Source organism: Bos indicus, chromosome 5 (genome assembly GCF_029378745.1).
Source record: "Bos indicus isolate NIAB-ARS_2022 breed Sahiwal x Tharparkar chromosome 5, NIAB-ARS_B.indTharparkar_mat_pri_1.0, whole genome shotgun sequence".
In the NCBI taxonomy this organism is placed as follows: Eukaryota; Metazoa; Chordata; class Mammalia; order Artiodactyla; family Bovidae; genus Bos; species Bos indicus.
The window spans coordinates 68,705,923-68,720,431 of record NC_091764.1 but is presented as its reverse complement, the minus strand read 5'-3'; the positions used below and the strand labels follow the sequence as shown (position 1 = coordinate 68,720,431).

The 14,509-nt window shown below is 34.7% G+C and overlaps 1 protein-coding gene across 6 annotated transcripts in view; it reads right to left on the bottom strand.

Moving 5' to 3' along the window:
* The window catches only part of WASHC4 (WASH complex subunit 4), a 57,653-nt gene that overhangs the window by 10,680 nt on the left and 32,464 nt on the right, over positions 1 to 14,509 (bottom strand). For all 6 annotated transcript variants that reach the window (XR_011566669.1, XR_011566670.1, XM_070789647.1 and 3 more), the window contains 8 exons: positions 13,925 to 14,093; positions 13,119 to 13,273; positions 10,683 to 10,757; positions 10,325 to 10,429; positions 8,020 to 8,154; positions 5,925 to 6,033; positions 1,408 to 1,474; positions 836 to 922 (listed from right to left, as the gene is read on the bottom strand). Coding sequence is in view for 4 of the 6 variants with exons in the window: in XM_070789647.1 (XP_070645748.1) it covers positions 836 to 922; positions 1,408 to 1,474; positions 5,925 to 6,033; positions 8,020 to 8,154; positions 10,325 to 10,429; positions 10,683 to 10,757; positions 13,119 to 13,273; positions 13,925 to 14,093 (902 nt within the window). In the remaining 2 variants the exon portion in view is untranslated. The remainder of the gene's footprint in view (positions 1 to 835; positions 923 to 1,407; positions 1,475 to 5,924; positions 6,034 to 8,019; positions 8,155 to 10,324; positions 10,430 to 10,682; positions 10,758 to 13,118; positions 13,274 to 13,924; positions 14,094 to 14,509) is intronic.

The following is a 14,509-nucleotide window of genomic DNA, read 5'->3' as shown; positions in this document are numbered from 1 at the left end:
GTGGCTTCTCTGGTGGCTCAGTGGTAAAGAATCCGCCTGTCAATGCAGGAGCCAAGGGTCTGATGTGTGATTCGGGAAGATTCCACACACCGTGGAGCAACTAAGCTCACGAGCTACAACTACTGGGCCTGTGTTCTACAGCCTGGGAGCTGCAACAAGGAAACCACCGCAGTGAGAAGTCCACGCACCACAACTCGAGAGTAGCCCTCACTCTACTTTGTTGGGTAGCTACAACAAAGACGCAGCACAGCCAAAAATAAATACGTAAATAAAATTATTTTTAAAAATAGGTGAAATGTATTTCGTTAATGAGATTTTTTTTAATTTCTTCTTTTTAAAAATTATTTGGCTGCACCGAGTCTTAAGCTAGAGCACAGGAACTCTTAGTTGCAGGCTTGTAGGATCTAGTTTCCTGACCAGGGATAACCCAGGTCCTCTGCATTGGGAGTGAGGAGTCCTAGCCACTGGACCACCAGGGAAGTCCCAATTTTGTTAATGAGATATTTGGCTTTTTTTTTTAAACACTAAATCCTCAAATTTAGTTATGAACTTTATACTTCAGCACGTTTCAATATGGACTAACCAACCACATGTCAAGTGTTGAACAGTCACATGTATCTGAGGGCACCGTCTAGAAGATCCCTTTTAGTGACGCTGGAAAGATCTCAGAATACTGCAGTCTTAAAACAAATTGTATCCCATAAAAATACCATTATTTGCATAATAAAAACACTGACATATCAGTTTATATGTTATCCTCTAGTCTTTAATGTTTAAATGAACATACATGTTTTTAAATCTCCAAATTTAACTTATTTGTCCAAGATTAGATTACCTTGCTGCTTTTAACGTTTCTTCTGCAAGACCTTCTTCTTTGACTAGTTCTTCAAAATTTACAATATCTTCAAGATCAGGTACAAATCTACATTAAGAATTTTAGAAGGCATTTATTAAAGCAAATTAAATATATGCAATTGACAGACGAAAAGCAGTACTGTAAGACTAAATTTTTCAACAATATCTTTGGAAAGAACTCTGCATTTATTTCACTTGTATTATTAATATCACCAGTTTATATTTGGAACAACTGAGTTCCAAAACTCAATTTCAGCATTTTTAATTATTTACATATAATCATCAAATTATAATCTTTACAAATTATGTAATCTATAGAACATTTCAAACTGCACCGATAAAAGAAATTAATTTCAAAAAATACAGGTTTAAAATTTGAGAAAAATATTTAAGTAGTAGGATTAATGGTTTTCTTCCATATTTGATCTCAAAATATATCAACAAGAAAAGAAAAAAGCCCCTTCTACAATATTACTTACAATAAAGACAGATTTAAATGACATAAAATTTCTAAATGGCATAAATAAGGCAAAAATATGCTTGCATCCATACCTAATGGCATTGCTGCTACAGTGAAGGCCACCAGATCTTATCATTCGTACATAGCCCATAGCATTACCTTAAAAACCACATACACACAAAAAAATCAGATGTTTATACAAATAACTCTAAGTTCTAATAATCAGGAATACAGTTATATATAGCAGTTAATTACAAGGTTTCAACTCGTAAGAACCAAGAGACTTTGCTGTATTTTACTTCAGTTTTGCTCCACAAAAATAAAAGTTACATATTCGTGCACTTAAAATATTGTTGCTCAGTCAGTAGTGTCCAACTCTTTGAATATAAATGTACATAAACTTATACCATCTATATTAAATATTTTAAAAATAACTGTTTTAATTGATAAATGCATTAAATTGAGCACATTTTAAAAACTCAAACATTTAAAAATTACTGTTATCAACAGCTTCTTCACTCACATTAAATAACATGTCTCTCTCTCCCTCTCTCTCTCTCTCACACACACACACACACACACACACAGCTGCAAGTGGTATCAAGAAATCCTTATTTGATTCCTCCCAAACTAGTATCTCCAAACAAGACTGTTCCTCTAGGCTTTTTTTAATCCCATGCCTACATCTCCATGTCTAAGAAGAATTTTTAATTTAAGAAGTTTAACTCCAACTGAAGATCTTCACCCCCAGTTATATTTTCTTCCTCAGAAACTGACAAGTCTATCCTTCCAGTAGCTCAGGCCAAACCCAGTGAAGTCATCTCTGCCTCCTTCCTTACCCTCAATGTCGTTGTTTAGTTTAGTTCGTAGTGTCCAACTCTCTGTGACCCCATGGACTGTAGCCCACCAGGCTCCTCTGTCCATGGGATTCCCCAGGTAAGGATACTGGAGTGGGCTGCCATTTCCTTCTCCAGGGGATCCTCCCTGTGGATCAAACCTGCATCTCCTGCATTGGCACGAGGATTCTTTACCACTGACCACCAGGGAAGCCCTCCTTTCCCTCATACTTCAATCAATGGCAAATTACACTGGCTCTACCTTCAAAATGTCACCAGAATTCAACCAGTTTTCCCGACCTTCACAGCTCTCACCCTATTCCAAACCACCAGCAGTTCTTGCCTAGAATACTACACTATACAATGGTTTCCTGATCTATTTCCACCTTCAGTATGCCACCCCTCAACAATGTTTCCTTTATATAGAGGTTAATGGTTCTTTGATTCTGCCTCTTGCAACTGTTCTGATACCACACCCTACCATCTGGGTCTTCACTAACTCCATTCCAGCCCAACTGGTTTCCAAAAATGCTAAGCAGACTCGGGACTTTTGCATTTACCACCACCTCTTCCTGGTAAACTCTTTCCTTAGCTATGCATGCACGTGGCTTATTCCTTCATGTTATTTAGGTTCCTGCTCACGTGTCACCTACTTAGAGCTTTCCCTAAATGTCATTAAACTATATCATTCCCTGAATATCATTTAAATCATTTAAAATCATTAAGTGTTTAATGATATGTCACCTTACTCAGCTCCTATTACTGATACATATCTTTTTGTCTGTATCTCCCCCAACTAGAATGCAAAATCTATGATATAGCTTTTGTTTTCTTCACTGCTCCAACCCTAAAGCCAACATTTCCTATTCAAATGAAATGAAAATACTTGTAAGAACAAACAAAAAGATAAGAAGTAGTCAATACTTCATAGATTACAATAATAAAATTATGCACTTAACAGACATTATTTCATCTGATATCATTAAAAACCTTCAATTAGGTATCACTGAATCCAAGGCTTATCCCAATATAAGAAATGATGTTAAAATGCTTCTTTAATATGCATCTTAGAAAAATGAAGTATCTAGTTTGATTGTTTTCCATCAAATTGGTCAAACTGTTTTCCTCCAAATTGGCTGATCAAAATATGCTGCTGCTGCTGCTGCTGCTGCTAAGTTGCTTCAGTCATGTCCAACTCTGTGTGACCCCATAGATGGCAGCCCACCAGGCTCCACCGTCCCTGGGATTCTCCAGGCAAGAACACTAAAGTGGGTTGCCATTTCCTTCTCCAATGAAAGTGAAAAGTGAAAGTGAAGTTGCTCAGTAGTGTCCGACTCTTAGCGACCCCATGGACTGCAGCCTACCAGGCTCCTCCGTCCATAGGATTTTCCAGGCAAGAGTACTGGAGTGGGGTGCCATTGCCTTCTCCGCAAAATATGCTAGTGAGAAGCAAATAGGGAGCAGCAGTAAAGAGTACTACTGTGAGCTAGACTACTGGGTTCAAATCTGAACTCTGTGCTTTTTAGCTACAAAACCTAGGTCAAGTTATAAACTTTGTATCTTAGTCTCTTCATTTATTAAATTAAGCTATAATGGGTTAAACACTGGGTTTATTGTCATAGATATTACCAGCACCTAGAAATACTGTACTGTCCTCAATAAATATGTGGAATCAATGAATATAATACTTACTTCACAGCATTGAGTTTTACATGTGTTAGAACATATAAAGCACTCAGAATAACTTTGGCACATAACGAATGCTCAATAAATGTTAATGGTGGTGGTTATTCATTCAGCAGGCAGGTTATTAGACAAGAAGACTTCTCATTTTGCTCCCAGCTCTAGATTCCTTACTCCTTTTCTCAACAGAGTTAACAGACTCAAAAGCATATTACAATTTTTACGGGCAGAGGTAAAGAACTTATATTTCCTAAGAAAAGAATAAAGAATAAAATACTGGAATAAAGTGAAAAGGATAATATTCACCAACTGTGCAATACATGCCAGGGGCAGAGGTGACATGATTTTTTGTGTACTGGGGAAAAATGTGTATTTTCATGTACATTGGGGGGCAAAATGACTAGCATCCTAAGCTCATGAATTAATGATTACTTCATAGTACAAAACTACTTTTAGAAAATGTAAAAACATAAAATAAGTACTACCACAAGCAGTATTCACAAGGGGAAAAAACTTATTGGTGTGTGAATTTTTAAGTTTTAAGCAACACTGCTCTGAAGAAACAGCTCTTGAGTACCACGGACTCTAGCTTTGGGTATCTGACCTCTGGTATATTACATGCAGAACTGTATGTGAACATGCATAGGGGCATTATTCTGAGGAAAATCAATTCAGTATTTTCATCAAATTCTCAAAAAGGGTTAACAACTATTGCTCCATAAATTTACAATCTAATGTGACATTAAACATCACTATGAATAAAAGATTACTAGACAGTATCTCACTATTAAATTGTTTAAAATTAAAAATTTACAAAGGTAGAAGTCTCTAAGTTCTTGTACTAATACAAAATAGAAAGTTTTAATGTGTAAACCAATTAATTTATATAATTTTAGCTAGTGCTCACTGACTTTATTCCCTAACTAAATGTTTATTATACCTTTCCCACTAGTAAACTTAAAGCCTCTTGAGAACAAAGGCTATTTGTATTCTCAGCATCAAGAAAAATAACTGGTATAACAAAGGCTTTATAAATGTTTGATAAATGAATCAATGAATCTCAGGAGGCCAAATTTTGCCAAATTAGAGTCAATAATGGCTTCCCCAGTGGGTCAGGCGGTAAAGAAATTGCCTGCAATGCATAAGACCCAGATTTGAGTCCTGGGTCGGAAGAGCCCCTGGAGAAGAAAATGGCAACCCACTCCAGTATTCTTGTCTGGAGAATCCCAGGGACAGAGGATACTGGTGGGCTACCATCCATGGGGTCACAGAGAGTCAGACATGACTGAACAACACAGTTTCAGTTTCAGAGTCAATAAGAATTTACTGAACTGCCTGCGGTCTGCAACTGTGAAGAATACAAAACATCTTCGGACTTGGAGCCGAAAAACCCTGGTTAAAATCCCAGCAACACCACTTATTTCTGAGTTTCTCTTTCTTCATCTTTAAAAAGATGATTACATGCCTATCTCAAGTGTTACCGTGAGGACATTAATACAGGTAATGCATATGAAAAGCTCAAGTAAGTATACAGATTTTTAAATCTTGGATTATTTTTAAGTGAAGTTCTTCCTTTTAAATAGTGTTACACATTTCAGAAAACAAGTTCTACTTGTAAGGCAGAAGGACAACTCAAGAAGTTACATATAAACATAAAATGATGGAGCATAGAAAAATTATTAAATAACTTTTCACCTTAACACCGCACATCTTTGCATTCAGGCTTAACCTGAGGGAATCTCTTTTAAAAGTCTGAAATAGGACCTTGAAAAGAATAGGCACCCAATAAATAATTACCAGTTGACTATTATGAGTATGGCCTTTGAGATGAGTTATATTTTTAATTTAACTGAAGAGGTTTTATTTATCCACAATGTATTTATAAATATTTTATTTATCTATCAATTATTTGTGCACCAACCATCCAATCATACTTGAAAAACTTTTGGTAAGGAAAGGAATTTACTAGTGGAATAAAGCTAAACTTAGGCACGCACATATTAAAGTTCATTCCTATGAGATATTTATAATATATCAGACAGATTCCTGGCATTTGTACTTTACTTTCCAACATGTTTACAATAACTTACCAATTTGGCTGATGAGCTGCCTGAACTGATCAAGGTAGCTTTGTCCCTCTGGGGTTATTCCAAGTTTTCTGATGCCTCGATTGAATTTTTCTGCTCTTTCAAAAGGATACTAGAGAGAAAATTTGAAGATTGCCATTATTAATAAAGACTCCTAAAACATAAAATATCTACCAAATCAATCATACCAATATCACTGTTCTAATTTTGCATTTCCATTGTGTTAAAAAAAATAATTACTGAATTTAATGACAAAAAAATTACATATAGCACAAAAACTACCAATATTCAAGGTTAATATAAATTAAATATTTTTATATTAAAGGGAATAATTATGAATGCCACCAAACTTAGATTTCCCATTACCAATATCAGTCTTCCAACTGCTCTATCAGATAGATAAAAGAAATCAATGCTTCCTAGAAACATCTTACCAAGATTTGTGGTAAGTTTCCATGGGCTGAAAAGTATTAGGGGCTTACATAAAAACACACTCCTTCCCAAGTAACATACATCAGCTGAACTAAAATTTCTAGCTGCCATCACCGATTAAAACAAGGTTTTTCAAGTCTTAGTCAATTTTTTTTCAATCATTCATTTTATATAAGTAACAAATGGAAACAATTCTTATACAACAACAGTACCATTTATTTCTCTGAACATTAATTTCTGATTCAATAAAAATGAGTTAATATAATTTCCTGATAACTGATCTGTATTTTATTAATTATTTTGCTGCTCTGATACTGAAAAGAATGAACTACTAATATATAAGAGGGCTAGAACTAGGTGATGCTTAAGAAGAGTAATAAAAACAGGTTTGGATGTGGCAAATCAAATATAAAATCCATCCAAGCCTGCTGGTTTCTCTATCCACATGGCTATATGCAGCCTCTGTACAGTTAACACTTACAGTTCACTTCACTATGGGAAAATTCAGTCCAGAGGGCAAAAGTAAAATAGCATTCTTATAAATTATTGGTGGGATTGTCAACTGGTGCAGTACTTTTAGAGTACTTGGCAACATGTATCAAAAATTTAAATCATCATCTTCTTTGCCCTTTTCCACTTCAAGGAATCTGTCTTTCAAAAACAGTCCCTAACACTGAGATAAATATACAAGGATGTTATCTGTAGCACTGCTGGTAGCACAGAGAAATCAGAGGCTACTGAATAACTATTTCTCAGTAGGACATTAAAGGAGTTACAGTATGCATCTTTACTATCAACTCTGCAGAAGAATGAGGTAGATCTATAGGTGCTGACGTGATAAGCACACTGCAAAACAGCATGTTTAGTATTAGTCCATTTTTGTTAAGGGAAAAAGCAGTATTTGTAACGCACAAATACATGTTTATCACACAGACATCTGGAAGACGTCACATGACACTATTAATAGCAACTGCCCCCAGAAAATGGAATTGGGAGAAAACAGAAATGAAGGAGAACATTTAGTTTAAATGTTAAACAATACATTGTTTAAATGTTTCAAAATGAGCATGTTCTGCTTTTGCATTATTTTAAAATGAAGAAAAGTAATACCTGGTTACATTCATCATTTACTTTTTCCTTACACTTTCACTTACAGAGAATGCAAAGGGTAAGAAATTATAAGAGAAAATACAGAAAACTGGAAGCCAAACCAGGGAGTTATGTGAAAAATAAAAAAGAAAACAAAATCGCTAACAGAGCAACTCATAGTGAATTTCAGCATAAACACTTGCTATATAGGCAAACGCTGAAGATATTGAAGGTTTGGTTCAAGACCCTGCAACAAGGAAAATACTGCAATAAAGTGAGTCACGTTAATTTATGGTTTCCCAGTGTAATACAAGAGTTACGTTTTCACTGTACTTAGTCTATTAAGTATTCAATAGCATTACATATAAAAAAATAATGCACATGCCTTAATTTAAAAATACTTTGCTGCTAAAAAAAGGTAACCATCATCTGAAAACGCAGGTTTGCCACAAACCTTTAATTTGTTAAAAAATACAGCACCTGCGAAGCCCAATGAAGTAAAGCACAGCAATGTAAGGTATGTCAATATATTCAATAGTTGAATCAAACCACCTTTTCAAAAGAACATGTAAAATACCTTATGATCATTTTGGTCCTTGATTTCCCTGAAAAACCGAATATCTTTAATCAATCTGGATTTGATATGTTCATCATACATAAATTGGCTAAATATATAGAACTTCTTTTTCAAAAACTGGTAGGTGAAATTGACCTATAAAATTAAAATTGGAAAAATTAAATATAAAAATTAATTTCAAATCAGTACTACTAAATAAAATAATCCATTTATAAAGTCTAATTCATTTTGGACCTGAAATACTTAAATGAAGTTTTTATTGCCAAAATTTATAGAACTTTCTAAAAGCTCCTCTTAAATATTTTTATGACACAAAAAAAAGATTTAAAAAATGGAAAAAATATTCACATAATAATATGACTAAGAGCTATAGTGAGAATCATAAACCAGATTTGCCAACACGCTACGTTTTATGTCATAAACCACACTCAGGAGATTACCAAGCTACATGAATGAACTGATACTAAAGTAAAAAACATGGAGCTCTCTGACCTTTCCTAAAGGAAGATAGTAAACATTCAATTATTTACCCATAAATATTTTGAGCACCTCTTATGTGCAAAACAATGTACCTGCTCTCATGCTAGACACTGCCCTTGTCATCATCAAGTGTATTGTAGTGGGAGTGACGGGGACTTTAAGACAAGTATATGTTAAATAAACTAGGAAATCTCGACTGCAATAACCTGTAAAATGACAAGTGGAGGTGTTTTGAGAATGGATTAAAAGGCCCTGATCTAGACTTAGAAAACACTGAAAAAGTAGGGTTTAAGCTACGATTAAAGTCAAAACAAGATTAATTCTGACCCACAGATGAAAGCCTTGCATTAACTTCCATCGCCACCACCTTCAACTATTACCAATTATTTTGGCATATATATGCCCATGTTAACTAACAGTCTTCATCACCCAGTTACAGAAGTGGGTGCTTTCTCAGAACTTTTCTTGCAGCTTTAAACACTGCTTTTTCTTGATCTTCTCAGTTGTAGTAGCTCTTAGAAGATTATTACACATCTTAATAGTAGGTAAATCTGCCAGTCTCTGATCTTATTTTTTCTGTGCTCAGCTCATCATCACCAGACATCAGGAATTTACATTTATTAGTGTGGTTAACTGATTAACAGCTGTTTCTCCCGCCAGAGTACAATTACTACGAGAGCAAGAAATGTCTGGTTTTCTCATCTCAGCACCCGGCACAGTGCCTGAGACACATAAAATACAGGCATAATTACATCTGTTACATGAATGGTTGATAGATGAGGTCAAAGAAGAGTTTGATCCTGAAAGGTTCAGAAATCTCTATGCAGATGACTCCTGACTTGAAATCTCAAACTCCATCCATGTCTCATTTTTCTACTGGTAACCACTAACAAAGAGCTCCAACGATGTTACTTATCAGCTCAAATACATCTTCTCCACTACACTAAAAATGGTCCTTTGCAACCTTCCAGTCATGTAACTTTTCCTTATTCTCTTACTCCCAAATATGCCTAATAATATTGTACTATTTAAACATTCACATTATTCTTTCCTTAAGGAGAAACCGTGACCTGAAAAGCAGGTAAATTTAAAGATTTCTCTTTTTCCAACAGAGGAAAAACAACATATAAGCTCAAATGATTCAGTCTCTCACGTGACTGCCCATATTTAGGAAGATTTGAGATATTTTTAGCAAATTGCTATTTTTAAGGGTATCAAATAACTAGTAAGTACCCTCCCCCAAAAAAGAGCATGCAAGTGTTAAGTGTTAGTGGCTCAGTTGTGTCTGACTCTTTGCGACCCTATGGACCGTAGCCCTCCAGGCTTCTCTGTCCATGGAATTCTCCAGGTAAGAATACTGGAGTGGGTTGCCATTTCCTTCTCAGGGGATCTTCCCAATCCAGGGATCAAACCTGGGTCTTCTGCATTACAGGTAGATTCTTTGCCTGGTGGCAGAGCCACCAGGGACTGATATTAAATAAACTATCGATGATTTGCTTTCAAAAGCAACTTTTCAGAGACTATCAGACAATCTACACAGATATATATATTTATGCTGATGTCTTCAAATCTCCAATGTTATTTATAATGACCTTGTGATGGTAAGACATTCTAAAGTGCCTTTTGAATCACAAAGCTTCCATTTCCATCTTACACAACTTCAGTGCCAAATACTTCAATTACAACAGAAAAATGGAAATTCAGGTACTATATGAACAGGTAATAATGTGTATTTATCAGAATATTCAATGAAAAAACTATCTTAAACTTCCAAATTAAACAGCATCAAACATCTGTACAACACCCCCTCCCAGAAGGTTCTTACTGTTGTATTCATGATTCCTGTGCCATGTGTTCGAATTGAATTAGCAATATGCCGAATATTAATAGTGTTCAAATGTTTGTTATTACTTGTTCGTTCAATAAAAATCTGTAATAAAACAAACACAATCCATAGCAAACACTGGTCAGTTAATCTAAGAATTTTAGAACTCTATTTTATTAGAGATAATTGGAAAGTCATTCAAGAAGATAATACAGTCAAAGCAAAGAAATAAACAAGATCTCTAAACAATCATTGTTTCCTTTATTTTACTAACTTTCACTGCTAAGAATCAATTCTTTGCCCCTCAGCCTTTCCTACTATACACCTACCCACAATAAAAAAATTTTTATTTACTCACTTGATTGTTGAGATTATAGAGGTATCGAGATACAAATATATGAATGTTTCTCATAATTTCCAAGACATCCAGGCCCTACAAAACAATCCACATATAAGTTCTACTATCATTAGTTTAAAATAATCAAACTTATCAATATAGTAACTTACTGCTTACATTAAGTCACCCAATATTTTAAAATTATTTTAAAGAACTACAGAAAACATACAACCAAAGATCAGACTAGGCTTCTGACACACACAAACAGGACTAACTGCTTGGGGAAATCTGACTGTTACACCTTTTGTGTAGATAGGAAAAGTTAAAACTTCAAAGATCCATGACTCACATCATTGCCCTACCACTTCTGAGAATATTTGTCTTCCCAAGGATTTTTTTCTATATTCTTTAGAAAGTAAATTAACAGCCAGATTCTAAAAGGAAGCCAGAATATGTGGTGATCTCTAAAGTATATACTATTTTTCAGGCATTGTGCAAGGTTCTTTACATGGAATTCTCAAAAAGATATTATTCTTCTAAATTCCACAGCTGATCATCCTTTGTTTTTTTCAGTCTTTTATCTTTACTGAGGCTTTCAATGGCTAAGTTAAAGATCTCTCTTGGTAAATGACACACTGCACTTGAAAATATGTGGACTACTTTCAAGTACCTTTTGATATTGATTTCTAACATAATTCCACAGTGATAAGAGAACAGACATTGTATGACTTCAGTTACCTTTAGACCGTGAAATTTTTACATCTTGTTTTATGTCCCTGGATATGTTCCAGTGTCTCCTGGTTTATAGTCTATGGGAACTTAAATAGAATTTCTATCCTACTATTGTGTGAAAATTGTATAAATCTTAATTAAATCTTAATTTATCTACTTAAAAAAATAATTGAATAGTGGACTATATGTAACTTTGTACTATATTTTCTAAGTCACCTATAAATGTGTTACTATACTTTCATAATTTAAAAAATTTTAAAAAGGAGGAAAAAAATAAATTCCACAGCTAAAGAAAATGAAACTAAGAAAGTTCTGCAAAATCAAAAAGCTAGGAAGAGGCAGAACCTAGGGATTTTAGAAAGTCTAATTCCAAATCTTTATGCTTCTTTTAATTATACTAGACCACCCTGAATATAAGGACTTCTCAGATGACTCAGTGGTAAAGAATCCTCCCGTCAATGCAGGAGATGCAGGTTTGATTCCAGGGTCAGGAAGATCCCCTGGAGAATGAAATTGCAACCCACTCCAGTATTCTTGCCTGGAAAATTCCATGGACAGGGGAGCCTGGTGGGCTATAGCCCATGGGTTCGTAAAGTGTAGGACACGACTGGGCGGCTGAGCTCACCCATATGTACCTTTAATATACAAGTTACCTAATAAGAATCCTTCATTCTTCAGTGATTACTCTAATATCTAATGAATGGTATTATGTAAACTATTCCATAGCTTTTCTAATTGGGGCTCAAAGTAATACCAAAACACCACTTTGATTAAGTTTTTATTATAGATTTTCTCACATTTTAATCTAAAATTTTATTTACTCATTATTTTTCTTCCACTAGGCTACAGGTACATGAGCTAAGACCATTTCTATTTATTTTTGTATCCCTAAACACACTGAGGGCTTCACAGGAGACTCAGTGGTAAAGAATCTGACTGCAAAGCAGTCAATGGGTTCAATCCCTGGGTCAGGAAGACCTCTGGAGAATGAAATGGCATCCCTCTCCAGCAACACCATGTAGTGTCTAGCGAATTTTTGATAAATATTAATTTTTTAAATAAGTGAATGAAAGGATATACAAACTGATTCTGGAACTGGCCCGTATATATGCAGTGAGACAAATGAAAAATTATGATCTTCAAATTTTTGAACTGAATTAATGGATTTTAGTAAATATTACATCTGGATTATCTTAGAAAGAATTACATACAAATTAACTGAAAACAAATCTTTGCACTCCTGAGATACAACCATATTGTAAATTAGCTTACTGAATTAATAAAGCTAAATATTTTGCACTCAAATTTAAAAACAAATACAACTTTATAAATTTAAAACCATTTTTTTAAGATATTGAAGCACATATATTATATCTAGTTTAAAATTCTTAACCGCGACCTTGACTAAACTTGTAAAATTTCGGCAAAAGTCACCTCACTATCCTACATTTGTTTCTGAAAAGCTGTACATAAATTTATGTATGTACCAAAATTTCAACAAAAGGTGAAGTATAAACATTTGGAAGCATGTGATAAATTCTTTCATAAAGCAAATCAGCACTAATTTTTTATTCTTCTCAACTATGAGGTTTTTATATACAGCAAATATTTTCACTTTCAACTTTGAAATATAAACACATACTAAATAAAATTTTTTTAAAAATTGTCTTAGAGAAATACTATTAAGCTACCATTAGACTATACTAAGAACACTTTATACTATACCTGTTCCAAAGTCTGACTAGGAAGATGGGCCTCTGTCATAACCAATCCGTAACGCTGAGTAGCTAAATTTCTCATTTCACTGTAAGTAGCCCAGTCATGAAGAGCTACTGTCGTTAGATTGTAGAAAGTCTTGTCTAGGTAGTGAGTTACATAAGCTTCAAAACAAACAAAAAAATCAAAACTTTTTTTGCTTCATGATAACAGTAGGAAAGGAAGAAAAATGACACTAAAAACAACTTGTCTTTGAACATTAAATTTCTTCCCTTAAAATAAGGTGCTAGGAATGGGACTTCCCCGGTGGTGCAATGGATAAGAATTTGCCGGCCAACACAGAGGACATGGGTTCAATCTGTGGTCGGAAGGTTTCACACACCACGGAGCAACTACGCCCGAGCACCACAACTAATGCGGCTGTGCTCTAGAGCCCACAGGCCGCACCTGCCGTGTGCACGCGAGCCTGCGCTTCACAAGAGAAGCCCCCAAACGAGCAGCCCGCGCACGACAATGAGAAGTCCCCACCTGCTGCAGTTAGAGAAGGCCCGCACACGGCAACGAGGACCCAGTGCAACCAAAAACAATACTGAAAAATGAATTAATTAAAAAGAAAAGACTGAGAGCTAAAAAGTGTTCTTTAAATAACACAATAAGCTGCCAGGAAAACAAAAATGAAGAAACAAAAAGGAATTCAAGAATAAACGGACTAATACAAGGAAAGATTTTTCTCAAGGTTTCGTTTTTGTTATTTGTTCTTTAACAGAGCAAACACATATAGAATATGACCCTAAGAAGAAAACCAGAACACTCACCTCGAATGTCAATGAAACGATTGAAAAACCGAATTGGATTCAGAGAGAAAAAAAGGGCCAGGTCTTTCATGCCAACTTTGAAAGGGTTTCTGTCATCCAGCTTTAAATGAGTATGCACAGAAAGCCGCAGGTCCTTCTCTATTTCTTTGCACAACTTGTCCAGCAAATGCTATTCAGAAAAGAATTGATATCTTAAATTTTCAAAATGATATTCCAACTGTATGATACTTCTAGATGTCCGTGTTCTCAATGTGAAGAGCTTTATACTCAATACAATGATGAAAAAAATCTGTCAAACTGTCAACCTAAATATTCCCTGGTAAAATACTGTTTCACTGGGAAAGTGAAATTATTTTGCTATCCATTTTACATCAATGACTATTTTTTTAACCAGGAAGCAGTCAGATGAGTTCTAATGATTTCATTAGTATTTTAAGTATAATAACCTTGCAAAGAAAATCAAAAGCTAATGTCTGGTAGTTTCACCACAAGGAACATGAATATACAACATGGAGCATAAAATTTATATAAACCAGAACAAAGGAAGAAAGATCCTGAGAACATGCAAGAGAAAAATTTTTAAAT